The following is an 18,207-nucleotide window of genomic DNA, read 5'->3' as shown; positions in this document are numbered from 1 at the left end:
GGTGTTTTTATTTTACCTCCACGCATCAAAACGATCCCTTCGTTTCCAACAATTATTAAAATTCCAAACCAACCAAACTGCAGACTCTGCAGAACACACCAATAATCGCGCCATCATCGCCGCGCCTTCCGGTTGATCCGTGCCGTTTGGCTGAACCGGACTTTGCAACATTGGGGCATTGTTTTCCAAGAAAAAGTTTGTGTATTTAGTGCTAAATTGTTCTCAGCCTCGTGCCGGTTTTGCGCTATTGTCCCGTTTCGCTTCCCGTCTGAAAGTGCAGCCTGCTCGAATGTGAATCATCGGCGGCCCAAACTTCACCAAAAGCAATCGCTAGTATGCCCCACTGTTCGAAACCTGCATCCGTGGATATGCAATCAACCACCACCAGCTCCAACAACACGGTAATAAACTAGAAACTTGTATTTATTTTAGCCAATTTTGCAAAATACCCTCAACCTCTCACACCGACACACTCGATGCGTGCCATTTCCAAATGCATGCGGACCAAAAAAATGGTTCCAAGTGCAAAATAACTCAAGCGCGCGATGATGCGCCCACCGCTGCTGACTCAGTGCAGTGCAGAAATGATCTAACGCGAATGTGTGTCATTTAGGGGTACGGCCACGGGCAAGGGGTGGAAATTTCACAGCCTAGCCAGCTAGGTGCTTTTCCTTCCGAGCGAGAGATATGGTTTGCGAAAAGTTGGCCCTGAGTTGATGTGTTTTAAAAATAATATATTCCCCCGCTGTCGGTTTCGTCGCCTAATCATCTGTGTCTGTCTCACTGGTTTGCTTTCTTCCCAATCCCGCCCCGATCGGAAACCAAACACACACAGGTAGTAATGGATAGCAATCGGAGCACCAAGCCGAGCAGCGGCCATCGGCTGAATCCAAACGATTTCTATTTCGGCAAAATGCTCGGCGAAGGAAGCTTCAGCTGTGTTTACCTGGCCAAAGAAGTTAGAACATCCAAAAAATACGCAAGTAAGTTTCACCACACTACCACCCCCCCCCCCCCCGCTTCCTCCCCTGTACCGATTTCACTTGTACGCGTCCATCTCTATTGTGGTGCTTTTCTTTTTTGCAGTAAAAGTGTGCGAAAAGCGGCTCATACTGCGGGAAAAGAAGCAAGAGTACGTGAAGCGCGAACGGGAAGTGCTGAACCGGCTCACCGGGCGGCCCGGCTTCCTGGGGCTGTACTGCACGTTCCAGGATCGCAGCAAGCTCTACTTCGTCATGACATACGCCTGCAACGGTACGCTGCTGACGCTGCTGTCCCGGCCCTCCTTCACGCTGGACTGTGCGCGGTTCTATGCGGCCGAAATACTGCTCGCCCTCGAAACCATGCACGACATGGCCATCCTGCACCGGGACATCAAGCCGGAAAACATTCTGCTGGACGAGCGCATGCACGTGCTGATCGCTGACTTCGGCTCCTCCAAGCTCGACTACAAGGAGGAGGACGAGGACGAGGAGGAGCAGGCGGACAGTGGGTGTGAGGAAAAGAAGGACGCACCGTCCTCGCCCACCATGTCGACGGCACGCAAGCACGCCCAGCGGGTGCTCGGGGCCGAGTACGACGACGACGATACGGACGATAATGGGGAGGACGCGCCGCCAGCAACACGCCCACCCAACAAGCGGCGCAGCTTCGTCGGCACCGCCCAGTACGTCTCGCCCGAAATCCTTACCGGTACACCTTCCTCGCCCGCCTCCGATCTCTGGTCGTACGGCTGCACGCTCTACCAGATGGTGTGCGGCGTGTCGCCGTTCCGGGCCGCGTCCGAGTATCTGATCTTCAAGATGATCCTCCGCTGCCAGGTCTCGTACGCGGACAGCTTCGACCACACGGCAAAGGATCTGGTGACGCGCCTGCTGCATCTGGAGCAGTCGAAGCGGCTCGGCGCGCGGGACAGCCCGCGCTACCGCACGATACGCCAGCACGCGTTCTTCGAGGGGATTGATTTCGAGCATCTGCGCCAACAGCCGGCCCCGATGCCGTCCACCAACACGGAAACAGTATTAAACAATGAGACGGTCCACTTCCCCGAGGGCATGCAGCCCGGGCTGGACGATAGGCAGATAACGCGCCTGTTCGACTTTAAGCTGGCCGAGGTGAAGGAGAACGACGACGCTCGCGACGACGAAGACGACGACGAGGATGAGGAGGTGGTGGGACGCAGCGGTAGCGTGGAAGGCGAGCGCAAAAAGGGTGATAAGACTCGTGGCAGCGGTGGAGGAGGAGGAGGAGGAGAAAGTGGAGGCGAAAGTGTGGACAAAGACGAAGCCGACAGTAACCGGGCCGGGACGGGGCGCGTGTTTAGCTTAACGCGTTCCGGGCTGTCGTCGCTCAAGTTTTTCAAAACAGTCGAGGAAGCGTTCAAGAACGATCCGGGCCCGGTGAGCCTGTGGCAGCCGTTTGCAGACGGCGACGAGATCCTAAAGTACGGCATCATCTACAAACGCAAAGGACTGTTTGCCCGTCGTCGCATGCTACTGCTGACGAAGCGACCCCGGCTAATCTACATCGATCCGGTAACCATGGTGAAGAAGGGCGAGATTCCCTGGACCTCCTCGCTGTCGGTTGAGGCGAAGAACTTCAAAACGTTCTACGTAAACACGGTAAGCTAGACACGGGAGCACCAACTGTGGTATTGGCGAAACTAATTGCCTCTCTACTGTCCTTTCTCTCCTACAGCCAAACCGAATTTACTATCTGGAAGATCCGGAAGGATTTGCACTGAAATGGTGTGATACCATTACCGACGTTCATCGAAAGGCTTTCCTAAATAGTGAGAATAATGATACCACCACCACGACCACATCCAACAGTCTCGTTCAAAAGGAATAAGAGATGTGTGCGTATGTGTATGTGGGTACGCCGTGATGATTGTTCGTGTGTATGGTGTGCATGTGTGTGTGTGTGTTTGTGCGTGTGCGTGTGTACAAAAAAGAGCAATCTTATCGTTCAGCGCTTTCAGCTGCTGCTGCGATCATGTAAATCATGCATGTTTAGGATAGGAGTGAAATGAAGAATTGAAGGCAGAAGGGTGGTAATTGAAAGGACTGTTAGGAAACAAGGCTAGACAAGTAACAACGGCATATAATAAATAAGCAGCAGGGCACGTTTAGAATCACTTAAAACAGATGGATTTGTTTGGATTATTCCGCTTATTATTCCGTGTTGCCTCCCGAACGAACACATGCACCATTAAAGGGTCGGAAAAGGGCGCCAAAATCGCCAACCACAGCGTTGCAGCATCAGCTGATATGATATGGGGGGGCAACCTGCACACACCACACGCTTTCTTGGGTTTGGAGACGCCCGCACCGAAACGGGAAGAGAAAAAATAAATTGAGAAAATAAAACAACAACCACACAACCTCCACCACAAGCGTTTCGAACCCTTTTCTTTTCGTTTACTGGTACTGGTACTGAGAGTTGTAAGGATGGAGACGTTCTCATTGCGTACATTTATCGCACTGCTCGGCCTGCTGTGCCTGTTCCCCTAACTACGATAGTGCCCTGTGTGTGTCTTAAGAACATTGCGGCGATAAGCGATTTCCGCCAGACGGGCAGTGGTCGACAGCGCGGCAACGAAACAGAGCCACATGGTTGGTCGTTCCACGCTTCCCAGTTCCGAGTTCAGTTCAGTACTGCGTGTGACTGAGCAGGATACGTCGTACTCTTACGCTATTTGTCCCGTGTATCCGTTAAAGGACGGAAAAAAACAATGTTATTAAAACCCATTTCCAGGTCTAAAACGACCGTCGTTGCAGTGGTGGTGCTTCTTTCTGTGAGTATTTTTGTGTAACCGGAAATGGATTGTGGAAGTTGTAGGCAAATTGGAGACAGTGGAAACGTTTCAAATTTAAAAAGTAATGACTAAACTGTGTCAAATTTGGTGAAGTTTTCTGGAGGAACTGTAGCATCATGCTGGTGGTGTCCTTAGACACGTTAGCTATTTCCTATCGTTTATCCTTCCCGGAAGTAGTTCAAAGAATGCGTTCAGCAATTCCACACTACACAGTGCAGTGAAAGCAACCCATAACGGGGAAAAGAGGGCATCTTATCTAGTTCTTGTGCTTTGTACAAATCTGTTTCATTACATTTATCGTATATTACATCCGTTCTGTTCTGCTATTCAAGCTGCTCCACACTACAGAGGCACGCGATCGATCATTCGCTTTGCTCGACTGTCCTCCCGAGTGTTTGTGCGACCGACCACTTCAACCGGAAGTGTGGACTGAAGTCAACCGGACGTCCAAAGCATCGTCCACAACACAGGATGATGTGAGTAGAGATAGACAAATCGCAAACGAGCTGTACTATATGTATCTTCATTGCCTTTAGTTCGAAAGTAATACGGAATTACTGGGCGATGATGAAGATTCTACCGGCTCGTTTCATGCCCTGTGTATGGTCGCCCAAGGCGCAGGGTTTGAGAAGATCGAAGATCTTCTATCACTCGATACAACGGTGCTGAAAATAATTTACACTTCCCAGACGGAACAATATCAGCGTAGGTTTGGCCGGAAACGCGCGGAAACACGTGATAAGCTTACTTACCTTGCCTAATCCGTCCTCCTTCTAGTGAATGCTTCCAATCTGGTTCGCTTCCACCATCTAAGAGAGCTTCATGTGCAGTCACTGCAAGCGCAACTGTTACGCTTTTCGCTCGATGCGGAACTGCCCGTGGCCCGACTACATCTGGAATCGCTCGAGCTGGTGCGCACGGAACCACCGACCGTACTGGACCGTACGCAACCTTCACTCACCGGGTTGGGCTTACAGTCTTCCCCCGATGCCACCGCTTACCAGATCGTGGCTACTGACGAGGAGGAAGAGATCGTGGTCGATGGGGCTAACGGGGCCGATTCACTCACCGAAACGTTCGAGCTAGAGATTGTGCCGTACGAGGTGTACAAGCGCGAGCTGGCCAGCACCAGCAACGTGTCGTTTTACGGCTGGTCCAACCTAACCGCGCTGTCCATCCACGACTGTCAGCTAGAGTCGCTGCATCCCGACTTCCTGTACGGGCTCGACCGGCTCCAGCGTCTGTCGCTGCAGCACAACAACCTCAAGATACTGCCACCGTTTGCGTTTTACGGTGCACCGAACATGCGGCTCCTTTCGCTCGCCAACAACCGACTGCTCGAGGTCAGCTACTACGCGCTGGCCGGCCTGCTCGAGCTGCAGGTGCTCGATCTGTCCGCCAACAACATCTCCAAAGTTTCGGAGCTTACCTTCCCCCCGTTCCCGAAGCTGGCCAAGCTCGATCTGCGCCAGAACCCGATCGAGTACGTGTTCGACAGTTCGTTCGCGATCGCCAACATGACCCGCTCGCTGTTCCTCGGCAGCGACCAGGTCGGGCTGCAGATTGGCACACCGAAACCATTCCAGGGGCTGGCCGCGATGGAGCTGCTCGAGATACGCAATCTGCAGCTGCCCGCCCTCAACCAGTACCTCTTCCGGGGGCTCCGTTCGCTGCGCACGCTGCGCCTGCTGCAGGGCAACATTTCGTTCGTCGAGTACGACAGCTTCGCGGAGATGAAGAACCTAACCGAACTGTACGCGTCACGCTGTGCCATCGCAACGCTTTCGATGGATGCGTTCTTCGGCGTGAAGCGGCTGCGAATAGTCGACCTCTCGCACAATCTACTTACCGAGCTGCCGGTCGGACTGTTCGACGAGCTGCTGCAGCTGGTCGAGCTGTACCTGCACGGTAATCGGCTGACACAGCTACCGACCGATTTCTTCCGCCGGCTCGCACCGGGCGTTCAGATCGTGCGCCTCATCGACAACCCGTGGCAGTGCAGCTGCACGATGGTACAGTGGCGACAGGCGGCCACCAACCGGCTCAAGATATCGTCCTCCTCCGACAATCCGCTCGCTGCGTACGTGTACAGCAACAAGCTGACGCCGCGCTGCAGCGACCCGGCCCAGGGCATCCAGAATCGCAGCGTCTACTATGTGATTCGCAAAAATCTCCACTGCCAGATCGATAGCAACCAGGCGCATAAGATTGCGCTGCGCATCAGTGAGCTGAATCGCAGGAAGCAGCAGGCGCTGTTGCAGAAGCGTTACCACCACCACCGGGGAGGAGCAGTATCAGCACCAGTCCCATCCGTTCGTGTGGCCCTCGCGCACAACAACGGCGTACGACCCAGTGCGGCAGTGAACGGCATCATGCCGGGGGGTGTAAACATTGTGCAAGTCTACCAGAAACCGCACCAATCACTGCTCTACCAACAGAAACGCCAGCGACTGCAACAGAAGCTGCAGAAAAGTCAGTCCCGGTACGCGACGTCAGCGGCGGCGGCAGCGCCTGCAGCAAATGTACCCACGCCACAGCAGCGCATCACTAGCAACGACATTGAATACTAGATGGCTCCCTCCGCTTGAAGTGCAACGATCGAGCGAAAAAGGGCCCATCATACTTAGCAGTGTAAGCACCAGCGACAGGCGCATTCGTGTGTGTGCGCAGGCAAAACAATTACGTACGTTTTAAGCAAACACAACCTGTAAGAACTGAAATGTCGAAATACAACCACACTTCCCCAAAAAAAAAACTCTAGAACGTGCGCGCTCTTCATGTCGTCTTGTCGTCAGCACGTGCACACCCCAGACACACGCTGCTTTTTGTTTAAGGTATCCGGAACACAGATGCATTTTCATTTTGTATTTTTGTTTTGTTTTTGTTTCTTGGTTTCTTCTGCTTTTGCTTTCTTCCGTAGCTTTTTGTTTTCCTGTTTTCATGCCGGGATTATAAGTATATCTTTACAATTAGCGGTAGTTTTGTTTTTTGTTTTTTGTTTTGCTTTGTTCTTTTAAAGTTTGGAGACACTTCCTTCCATCGTTTGCGTCTGCTGTTCGAGGGATGTTTTGTTTCTGTGTGTATATGTGTGGGTGTGGGTATGTGTGTGTTATGGGTATCTCTACTACTGATCTTCCCTGCAGGTCCTTCTGCTGCACTCCCTCCCGTTCTCATGTCACTTGGGTTACCATTTTTGTTTTGTTTCAACCTATACCATACATATACATACATAGCTTCGAAAAGGGGTAGTAGTGTGGTTAGAGCTCATCCTTTCCTCCCTCAGCTCTTCTTCCTTTTCCCCGTGATGCGCGAGCGATCAATTGCCTTAAACTTATGACAATGTTGTATTTAGATAGATAGATCCCTTCCCTTTCCTTTTTTGCGACCCATTCTACTACCCAAAAACGTTATACGACGATCGTTTGCTGTACGCTGCAGGACAAACATGTTTGTGTGTATGTGTCTGGCCGTGGCTGTGTTTGTTTGTTTGTGTGTGTATATATAATATATATATTGTTTCCCTCTATTATACTTTCTACTACCCTGCCCACCTCTCCCCATCTGCTACAACTGTGTTCCCTTTCTCCCTTTCCCACATATGATCTCTTTTCGGTATCCTTTCTACCCCCTCCCCCCCTTATACTTGTCGCTTACTAGTAATCGTTTGCTTTACTAATGCTGCTGGTATGTATCTTTGAATATTCGACTTGCGTCACGCATCTTGGGTCTGTGTGCTTGCTGCTGCTCCCTTCTGATTTGTGTTACGGTTTACCCCCTCCCGTCCCGTTCGCTTGCTAGCCTTACTTTGTTGCATTCATGTTGCCCATAAAATACTATCTCTTTCTCCCTTATGCCTCCTCCTCTTCCTTCTCCTCCTCCTCCTCGCTCTATTGCGCAGTGATCCGCTCTGTTAGTAGGTAGGTATTTATCGTTAGATTATTATTAGTATTAGTATTAATATTTTCATTATTCATAACAATAATGCTATTGTTATTATCATTATCATTAATAATAGTATTATTAATATTACTTTATATTATTATCATTATTAATATAAGCATACTTATTATCCATTTAGACTAGGATGACTAGGATTATGTCAAGATTTGATTGAATCTCGATCCGTGCGCCGTTCGGTGGACAGTTCGAGCAGTTTGTTAAATTCCGTGCCTAAAATTTGTCTAGCCTGCAAATATTGCAGAGTAGAAAGAGAAGCAGAACGAAATGTGTTGTTACAAGTACTCATCTTGCTGTACACCATTGCACCAGTTTACGTACCTGTGTGTTTTGGGTTGGAATTTGCAAAGCTAGGGCCATGGAATTAGCATCGAAGCTTTCATCTAACGCTATCAGGGCGCCGTGTATGCCGGATTCTAGCAGATTGTTGGCATATTCCTGCAAAAAAGGGGCACAAGTGTTGGTCGTTTAGTGACAGGCCGCTACTCTTACTAGAACTCAATAAAACTCACCTTGAGACCAACGCTCTGCACCCATCGCATTGTGCGATCGTTTGTCCACACCAGCACATCACTGAGACTGTTTTCGGACGCCTTCCGTCGCTCCTCCAGTGCCGCGCGATCGTAGTTCAGTCGCTTCAGGCAGGAGATGCCAAACTGCAGGCTGGTCCGATGGAAGCTGTCCACCATCTTCAGTTGACCGCGCAGGTCCTTCTTGTTGAGGTGATCTAGCATGCGAGCGTCCACCAGACACTCCATGAACGTAGTACGGTACTGAGGTAGACCCAAGCTAGGCAACCAATAGTTCCCTATCCACTCATGATTCATGTCTCCTGTGGAAGAAAAAGGCGCAACAGGCGTTTTTTCGTTATAAAAGCAAGGCACCAAGGGTGAATGTCCTCCCCCATACCGAATGCCAGCGTTGTCCGCGTGGTTTGCGGTGCCGATGGTGACGTTAGCGACACCATTTCCTGTATGGCAAGGCGCAGCTTTAGCCGGTGCAGTGGGTTGCTGATACCGATTTCGCGCTGGATTTCCGTATCGCTAAGCGCGCTCATGATGGCACCGGATTTCACGTTGGCACGACAGGCAGCCACATACCAGGCCGGCATGCCGACCCACAACTCTAGCCAGGCGACAATCGTTGGCCCGTTCCACAGCGCGAACGGTGTGCCGGCTTTCATGGCCTCGCCCAACAGATCGTGCCGATAGTCGTGTTCCCTGCGCAATGCAATCAATGAAAGGAAAAAAACAACATGATATAAGAAAAACAATACGAAAAGATTTGCTGTTCCACAAAACAACATACTTCTTCTTTTGCCGGGTGTAATCGATCGGATTCGACTTGCCCGGTGGTCTGTAGCCGGATACGCTTATATTATCGTACGTTGAGTCAATATCGCTGATCAGCGAAAGCCCACTCATCGACATCATGCTGGTGGAGCCGTCTGGCATCGAGGAATCCTTCACACCTTTTACCTGGAGAAGTAGAGTAAGATTCAACCAACGGTAAGCAATAATGTACAGCAGTGGAGCCGTGCGGGTGCAGCAAATCACATCACAGCTTACCTTTTCCTTTTTGCTAAAGAACCGTCCCAAACTGGACTTGATGCCCTTCTTCTTTTGTGCCGCCGATACGGCATCTCCTCCCCGGCTGGCGGTTGGCGTTTGTAGAGAACTGAGCGAGCTGACCATGCTCAGGTGCTTCAGCGACTCCTGGCTTCCGTGGCGCGAATTCAGGGGCGACATGCCGTAGTTGCTGCTGGCCACAAAATGATTCCTGTAATGAGGGCGGGTCGGAGAGCAACAATCAGTTAGTCTGTTAATCACCCCTAGAGGTCATAAAACTATTATAACAACTTAATAAGATCGCATCAAACCAACACTACGTGACCAATCGCAATATCATACTAATGCAGAACATGTGTTGACTTTTTAGCAACAGATTTTTAGCAGTAAGAGTGTGGAAGGGATGAGATAATTATATTACTCATCGGTTACATGAACTCGGATGCAAATCAACGGTATGATGAATTGGTGGTGCCTTTCGAGCCAATCAGCCAATCAGCCTTTTAATTTTGAATATGTGCGTTACTTGCACCCGTTCGTTCATTAATCAATGTTTTTGGTGGATCTAGCGGGAAAATGTAGCCTTTCCCCTAAAGTTTCCTCTTTTCCCTCACAACCGACTAGCATACCAATCACTACTGAAATGCTCATCCATTTGAAACAATCGATGCCCCCCACCTCCCTTTAACTGACCACGTTCTAGCAGTGCTACGCAGTTGGTCATTAGAAAATTTTGCACTAAGAATTGTAACAATGAGCGATAGTGTGAGTGATGCACGTGATTCGTGAAACGGTTCATCAGTCATCAACCAGCGTGTGTGCGTGTGTGCTAGGTCCAAGGCTTTACACTAACACAGCAGGGGGGGAAACAACATATACGTTGCAAACAGGAAAGTATGTGGTAGATGACTTACATCGTACGCGATATGCCCTCAATACCAAAATCTCTTGCACAAACTCTACACCAGCCGTGTATATGTGTGTGTAATTAACAACTTATGGTTAGAGCGACAAGAGGAATCCATTGCCGGCTTGCCTATGAATAGGATAAAATAAACGTAACAACCCCCCAACAACCCCCTACCAACGAAGCGATGTGAGAATCACATCAAAATAGTCAACATTATACTCAAAATCAAAATCATTCTCTATTTCAACCTGCACAACACACACATGTTGGATCGAATGCGCTTATCATAGATGGAATGTACATGGGATAGGAGGATTAAATCGCTTTCACGGCGAAATCGAGCATCACGATACCATCGGGGATGGGCAACCTGCGTGACCACATGTGGCCCTTCGATCACATGTTTAATCCTCGTAAGGCAGAGAGCTTACTGCACGCATCATGCCGTCGGATTGTCTCCACAGATGATAAGAAAGATGGCACCCGCTGGAACATGCGTCTATCAGTCTCTGCGTCTTAAGTAAAACACACAAACACAAACAAAATCCATTAAAAAGGTCGCTCCCATGGGGAGCCTGCTTCACTGCTACACATACGAATCGGACATGGCGCAGTGATGCAGTATGCCAAACCTCCGATCGGTCAAAGCGAACGGGGAGTTGTTGATAATGATCATCGACTCATTGGCCGTCCCAATCAGCGGCATGTTCGAAATCAATCGTGGAAAGGTGTAGCACAGCTCACGCTTTAAGTTCAGCTGCAACAGCGACCGTGGCTGTTGCGGTTGCTGGTACCCCACCGCCGCCCTCATCGTGTGACTGTATCGGAGGGACGACGGAGGCAAGTACGGAACGCCGGTTCGACCGGTGCTGCTACTGCGCGGCTGGAATGGATACTGGCTGTGAGCGACAGGGCGCTCCGATGGTGGCCGAGTAGCGTCAAAGACATTCGCATGCCGGAGCTGCTCGTACAGCGATTGGCGCATGTGGTGAGGGTGATGATGCAGGTGGGTTGTAACATTATCCCCCGCCTGTCTTCGAAGCAATGAAATAGATGGGTGAGGTAAATGGAATCGTCGCTGCGGCTGCTGCTGCGGCTGCTGCTGTTGTGGTTGCCGGTGTCGCTGCTGTAAATGGGAGGATATTACGTTCGCCGTCACGAGTGGCGATGAATAGAACCGGCTGTTCGAAAGGTATGGATGACTGTGATAGGCACGCTGATGATAGCGGGAGACTATCGGTCGCTCCCTCCGAGAAACGTGGAGTGCCGCAGCCGTCGCCGCCGTCGATGGAGGGAAGCGATATTTCGTCCTTCCACCGTACGGCGGCCGACCGACGTACGACGGAGCGTGATGAGATGGCCGATGAGGGTGCTGTTGATGGACGGACGGAAGATAGCGCTGATGATGGGCGGAAGAAGGATGGTTCAACAACCTAGACACGTTCTGAAAGCGCTGCATACGAGTATGGAGCATCGCACTGGTCAGCGTACTATTGTAGCGATTCTGTTTTGTGAGTTCATGCAACCGAACCGATGGTTTGGTACCGAGTAACTTAAATGATAATGACCTGGACTCGTTCGGAAATTCCGTTCCATGGACGACTCCTTGCGACCGTCTACGCGTGGTCGACCGATAGGCAGCAGCAGTGGAAGTGGTGAAGAAGAGAACATTATGTACAACAAATCAAGCATCATGCCTCGGTAAACCCGGTCAGTTAGTAGTTAAAGTAGGATTCCGATTTGAGCCCCTCCATTTCGTTGCTTACCGTTTCAGTTCCTCCTGGCTGTGCGCTAATGCTAGTGCGAAACGTTCCAGCCGCATGGTGCGTGCGGTGGCGGGCGATATGGTGCCGCCGGAACTGTTATCTCCTCCGCAAACACCGCCGCTGGCAGACATGTCGTGGTCCGCATTGCCCATATCATCGTGTTGCATTTCCGACTGCAGATGTGCCAGCTGTACCTAGGCAAAAACAAAATCCATTAGACACGGTTTAACGATTGCAGCACCAAACATCATTATTCAAAAGCGTCCACTGTTAATGCAGATAACAAAATTATAAAATAATCAATTTTGTTACAAAAAACGATTCAAACAAAATAAAAAAGCTCCTTTTATGATCGCTAAGCTGTTTTCTAATTCATTAAAGCGGCTATTTACGATGTTCGCGTGCCTTCATTCTTCCACGAAACCAACCAGATACAACAAACCAACAACAAAAAAAATGCTGCACTTATCAACAAGCTGCTACGCGGCAAAAGAAGCTCTGTGCCGCCGCCAAAGAAACAGACAAACAATTGCCAACAACAACATCGAATAATGCAAAATTAAGGTAAATGAAAAGAAAACGAACAAAATGCGTTTTGCCGAAAAAACAACCAACAAAACATAAAGCATAAAATTGCGCACGAAAAAATAGACGGTCCAATTGTGAAACTAAAAATAACCACACCGATCCCCCCGGGGCATTCAATTTCATTTAAATAAGCAGTTGCAACAAGTTCGAACTAGGTCACTTCAATGCCGGAACCACTCACTTGGCTAGAGGGTAACGATTCGGACAACGGAACTTGATTCAAAGTGGTTACGTATTGATGCAAATGCGCTGGCGACATCGACGCTGGCGCCTGTAACGATAAGCAGACGTGTGTATAAAGAACATAACGTAGTGGAAACGAAACACTTGAAAAACTAACAACCAACACAACTCAACACACTCTCTGTCGATTGGTCAGCACGATGATGCATGATGCAGTGACTGAATTAAGGGGGCGACGGCCGAACAATGGTTACATTGGAGGTAATTTTGCGTTTTTTTAAGGAAGGGCGGATCACTGCACTTGACATTGGGAACTAATAAACGATCAAACGATTCAAATTGGATGAACACAAGAGAAACGGCGCCGGCCAACAGAAACATTGAGCGAAGCATCAAAGCCCCGTTTTACATACCGTGTGGTACTTTTGAAGGTAGTCACGATTGGGACTGTTTGGTGTGCTGCTACCGCTGAGCGGTGGACTCTGGCGGTCCATCGACCGGCCGCGGGCTAACAGGTTCATATGCTCCAAGCTGCCGACACGAGATTCCAGCTCCTCTGCTCGTGCTTCTGTGGACTGTTTTTCCTCCTGTATTAACCTGCAAATAGTACCAAAAGCGTAAAGAAAAGCGTCCACAAATCAAACGTCCGTTCAGCACAACAATTTCCACCCTTACCTGATCTCATTGTTGATTGCATCGAGCTGCTCCTGCAGCATGATCGCCAACGTTTGTGCATCGGTGTGTCCGGTCGGCGAAATGATGTCGCCCGTGCCGAACAGATTGTCCGCCTCGTCCGCGCCCTCGAGCACGCCACCGTCAAATACTTGTGCATTGGTCATGTGCTGCAGCTTGTTCCAGTCCTGTTCCGCCATCGAGCGGTTAAAGTGTTCCTCCTCCAGCGTCGATTTGTTCCGCCGCAAGCTGTGCGTGCTGAAGGTGGCCGACCCGCTGCGCGAAAATCCACTGTTGGCGGACGGATTGCCGACCGCGTTTGGTGATAAGCTTCTGGTTAGTGCTTCCGTTTGCTGGATGTTGTACGCAATTTCCTAAAAAAAAACGAAAGAACAACTCAAAATGGTTAGATTCACGGCCAACGCCACCCGGTGCATGGTGCAAACAAACCTGCTGCAATATTTGACGCTTGAACGTTTCCATCTCCAGCCGGTTCTTGGCGATCTCCTTGAGCATATCGGATTTCTCCTGGCACAGCTCTTCGGCGTACTTGCGCGCCTTGTCGAGCTCCTGCGTGAGCGTGTTCTTCTCCTCCAGCGCCGTCATGCGTTCCTTCAAATGGACCTGCAACCGGTCGTTCGACTCGGCCAGCAGTTTGTCCACCGTCGACGATAGCCGCTGATTGTGCTCTTCGTTCATCTTCAGTCTTTGATTGAGACGCATGACTTCCGCATTCTTTTCCTCCACATTGTTCTCCAGCCGCGTAATACGATCCTCGGCCGAACCGTGCCGCTCCTGTGCCTTTTTAGCCCACATGCGAAAGAAAGGAAAATAAAAGAAAATGGGTTACTACTTTGCGAATGGCGACACAGCAACGAGGAAAAGAGATAGAGAAGAGTGGTATCGTGCGAGTTACATGCGAGCTACACATCTATCGTAGAACGCGGAGCGCGTTCCCTCTACTACTATCGGGGGTACTATCGGGACGATTGGATCAAAAGAAGAATTAATAAGGGGTTAAGAAGATTTTGACGCGATCCGTTCGTTCGTGTTAGCCTACCTGTTTGCCTACCTGTGTTAGGGCTTCCATTCGCGCCTTCAGCTGTTCCTCCATTTCCGGCAGCTTCGAGAACTGGGCCAGCTTCTGCTCGGAAAGTTCAAGCTTTTCCTGTATCGCCGCTATTTTACCTTCTTGCAGCTGTGGGGGGAAACAATCGAAACAAACAAATGCATTTGCTCCGTACGAACAGGGCCACCGTGCACCGTGCTGAGAGAGAATACGTTACCTTCAGCTGAGCCTCCTTGTGGCGCAATTCCTGCTCAAGCTTCTCGTTCAGGTCATGCAGCGAGGTCGATTCGCGCTGCGCATTCAGATAGCGCTTCTCGAGCGTCGCAATGCGCTCCTCTTGGTCCTCTTTCTGGGCAACGTTTTCGCGCAGATCGCGCTGCAGCTTCACGCACGCTTCCTGCGACTTGGTGTACTCCTTCTGCAGCTTGCACATGTTGTCCTCCATCTCGTTGATCTTGGTGTTCAGATCGGACACGCGCCGTTGCCACTGGGACAGTTCGGCCGTTTGCTTTTCGATGATCGTCTGCAGTTCGTGCGTCTTTGCGCTGTAGTCGATCATTTCTCCGGCTTCGCCGTTCTTCAATGCATCCTGTAAAAAGGTAAAAACGCACACGTAAGCAATCTTTCGAAAACCGTAAAAACATAATTATTCATTTGCATACCTTCTTTTCGCTGCTGCTGTCTAGCGAAGGGTCCGATTGGTTGGACAATACACCCGACTTGTATTGTTGAAGCTGAAATACAGTTTCCATGCAAAGAGGTGTTAATTCGGGGAATTCTGATTATTCACTGATAGCTCTCTTACCTCCTCTTTGGTTTGGTTGAGTTCCGCTTCTAGATCATTATTTTTCTCTAACGATATTCGGAGTCGCTCTCGAACCTGGAAAGCACGGTGAAAAAAATGCATTTACTATGACGTCTTGTCCCCGTTGACCAACAGAAATGTTAGCTACAAATTGTTGATTATTGTTAAGTAAACTCTTCTTTTCCTAGGGATAAACAAACAGCAAACAATCGAACAGTAATTCAGAGCCTGGGGTTTATGGAATATTTGAACTGATCAAATGTATCTTTTCACACCGTTTACGCTGGAATGCGATGAGCTGGCGAAGCAAATATGTTTTGAGGCATAGCTTAAGTTGAACCGGTTAGTCACGGACGTGTTGTACACAAAACAGAAGAGCATTCAATATTCTTCCAAACGGCGTATCATGAATGACGAACATTGATTTTTATCACAAAGCAAACCGTAAACTGCTTATCCAATGATTGCCAACGATCGATTTAAATGCAAATAATCGTACGCATCTCTCTCGGGCGGCAAATGTGTGGGGGAGGGCGATCTTGGGTGCATTATAGCGGCCATCCAGTCACACACCCACACACATACACGTCTCTCTCTTAGTATAGTACACCCAATGATAACAAATCGCGAACCACATACACACAGCATAACATCACTCGCACACACACACGCTCGGGCACGCACTCACGATTAATCATTCTTTCTGCATCTCTTCGCTTCACACGCACACACGCTCGGGACGAAACGGGGTTGGAAGGGGGAAGAAACCCATTGCAAAAAGGGCGACTCTGGTAGGAGGAGGACCCACTCCTGGTGGTGGGTGGATGGGCTCGGTAGAAAAAAAGAGAGAACTAGCGAGCGAGAGAGAGAGATTTTGTGGGTTGGTTGGCCACACCGGCAAGCCGACCATCTCGCCGTCGCCGGGTTTGCGTTACCTTCTCATCCAACGCCTTGTGGTGCTCGAACAAACTTTTGAGGGCCTTCAGCACCTCCACCTCGCTGGATACGCCGCTCTGGGATGCTGCCTGGCGCTTCACCACCGTCATGCGTAACGAACGCTCGTGCCGGGACACCAGACACTCGAGATGTTCCAGCAGGAGCTGTGGCGAGCAAGAAAGAGCGAAGAAAGAGAAGAAAAAAACAAGCGATAAAAAGTGCGAATCTAGTAAGTGCAACCGCACACATCCCGACAAACGATGCTAATGCTGATGGTGATCCCTCTACCATTGGCAGGTCAACACACAGCGCAGCACAGCCGTTTATCGATATTCGGTCGGCGCCATTCGGACGTCCGCTGTGCGAAAGCATGCCTGCTTGGCAGCAGCAGCAGCATCCGTGCACTTTATGCTCTTTGACCTCGACCGCGCGCTTACCCTGGTGTTGTTTCGTTCCGCCTTCAGCTCTCCGATTTCTTCATCTCGTTCGAGCAGCGTCTCGCGGGCCTGCGTTAGCTCTTTGGTAAGGGTCGAGAATTCCTGTGCCGGGGAAAGATGGAAACGGAGCATGAGATGTATCATAAGCAAGCAAAACACCGAACCAGCCCCCCTCCTTTGTTGACCAATCCGTACACCGTGTACATGGCGTGGGAATGGCGAAGGTGGCACAACGAGTGTGTTGAGTGCGTAGGCCGGACTGGTACGACGACGACTACGACGACGACGCGCCAGCCGCCAGCAAAGCCCACTACTTCCCATTTGGTTCCCCCTATTCCTTTCCCCTTCTCTCCCACACACACACACACACCTGTGGTAAATTGGCCGCAATCTGACGGTGTAGACTGTCCCGCTCCTTTTCCACCTCCTGGATTTTCATCTCCATGTCCGCCATCCGCTGCTGGGTTTCGCGCAAGCTGTCCATCAGCTTGTCCCGCTCGTCCAGCATCGACACCATCAGCTGCTCGAAGTTGGCATCCTCGCCGCTGAACTGGGACGACCGCTGGGAGATGTTGTCCTCCGAGATGGTCGGCATCACGTCGCACATCATGTTCCACATTTTGCACTATTTTTGGTTTTGCCCGTGCGCCAGCTCCCAAAACAAAATTTCTTCTTCCTTTGGATCCTTGGAGCCTGCTGCTGGGGTCGCTGCTGGCCGTTGCTGCTGCTGCTACTACTACTACACGCTCTCGCTCTCTCACTATTGCACTATATCTCTCTCTCCCGAGCGACGCGCACTCCCAACACTTTCGCTCTCTTTTCAAAACCGGGCAGCCAAACACGGGACGTGCGTGCGTGCGTGCGGCAGTGCGTGGGGCGGAAGCGGCGGACACCACACAACACCACGTTACGGTAACACTCGCACTCGATATGACAGGATGGTGCGGGGGCGGGGGGTATGCTAGCTGAGACGCTGGCCGCAGCACGCAGGTAGAATGTCGAAAAAATGTCGGCACGATGGGGAAACGAGCGAGAGAGAGAGAGAGAGAGAGATAGAGTGCGAGAGATGGAGGGCGCGCGTGACGGGAGGGGAGCGATGGTCGCGTTACCGTGCAGTGGCGGCAGCCCAGAGGCAACGTCGACGGCGGATCAATTCCCCCCCTCGTTTCCGCCACAGCCGATAGGGGTAATCCCGTCCCGTCGTGCAAAGGTTGTTCCCCTTGCCGACGTCCTTGCTGGCAGCACGAGCCCACGCTGCGCTTAAACTTTCCTTCGCGACGAATGCACGCGACACTGGACGCCCATTATGTAATTAGGCACTCGGAATGCACGGTCTGCACGGATTGGAACGATTACTGCGGTCACAAAATTTCACCGTGCACAGAGACACACCTTTCTCGCTTTTTGTGTTTTGTAAATTCTTTTCTTTTTTTCCCTATCTTTTTTCCACATTTGTCACCTGTCATTCCGGTCGCTGGCTATGCGGCTATACTGTATAG

The 18,207-nt window shown here is 50.5% G+C and overlaps 3 protein-coding genes across 9 annotated transcripts; 2 read left to right on the top strand and 1 right to left on the bottom strand.

The window, feature by feature from the left end:
• Positions 1–50: 50 nt before the first annotated feature.
• Positions 51–3,386, top strand: LOC120897320 (3-phosphoinositide-dependent protein kinase 1). Of its 2 annotated transcripts, none has more exons than XM_040302130.1 (4): positions 51–401; positions 840–983; positions 1,087–2,621; positions 2,698–3,386. In XM_040302130.1, the coding sequence occupies exons 2-4, from the start codon at positions 842–844 to the stop codon at positions 2,848–2,850; spliced, it is 1,830 nt and encodes a 609-aa protein (XP_040158064.1). In that variant the 5' UTR covers positions 51–401; positions 840–841; the 3' UTR covers positions 2,851–3,386. The 2 variants fall into 2 exon arrangements, with proteins under 2 accessions (XP_040158064.1, XP_040158055.1); XM_040302121.1 differs by having other exon boundaries at positions 53–401; positions 836–983.
• Positions 3,387–3,565: 179 nt separating this feature from the next.
• LOC120897319 (toll-like receptor 3) lies at positions 3,566–6,570 on the top strand. Its single transcript, XM_040302105.1, has 4 exons — positions 3,566–3,796; positions 4,150–4,293; positions 4,354–4,522; positions 4,595–6,570. Exons 1-4 carry the CDS (start codon positions 3,734–3,736, stop codon positions 6,385–6,387), a joined length of 2,169 nt encoding a protein of 722 aa, XP_040158039.1. The 5' UTR covers positions 3,566–3,733; the 3' UTR covers positions 6,388–6,570.
• A 97-nt stretch (positions 6,571–6,667) lies between these two features.
• On the bottom strand, positions 6,668–17,327 carry LOC120897290 (liprin-alpha-1). Of its 6 annotated transcripts, none has more exons than XM_040302049.1 (19): positions 17,079–17,327; positions 16,709–16,810; positions 16,271–16,435; positions 15,336–15,410; positions 15,193–15,264; positions 14,748–15,119; positions 14,522–14,659; positions 13,912–14,262; positions 13,465–13,835; positions 13,203–13,386; positions 12,788–12,877; positions 12,019–12,212; positions 11,821–11,868; positions 9,343–9,553; positions 9,083–9,252; positions 8,684–8,994; positions 8,287–8,606; positions 8,096–8,212; positions 6,668–8,003 (listed from the first exon to the last, which is right to left on the bottom strand). In XM_040302049.1, exons 1-19 carry the CDS (start codon positions 17,325–17,327, stop codon positions 7,917–7,919), a joined length of 3,627 nt encoding a protein of 1,208 aa, XP_040157983.1. In that variant the 3' UTR covers positions 6,668–7,916. The 6 variants fall into 6 exon arrangements, with proteins under 6 accessions (XP_040157983.1, XP_040157992.1, XP_040158001.1 ...); XM_040302058.1 differs by having other exon boundaries at positions 14,534–14,659; XM_040302067.1 differs by lacking the exon at positions 11,821–11,868.
• Positions 17,328–18,207: the final 880 nt, after the last annotated feature.

This window comes from Anopheles arabiensis, chromosome 2 (genome assembly GCF_016920715.1).
Source record: "Anopheles arabiensis isolate DONGOLA chromosome 2, AaraD3, whole genome shotgun sequence".
NCBI classification, from domain to species: domain Eukaryota; kingdom Metazoa; phylum Arthropoda; class Insecta; order Diptera; family Culicidae; genus Anopheles; species Anopheles arabiensis.
This window is presented reverse-complemented; position numbering and strand designations above follow the sequence as displayed.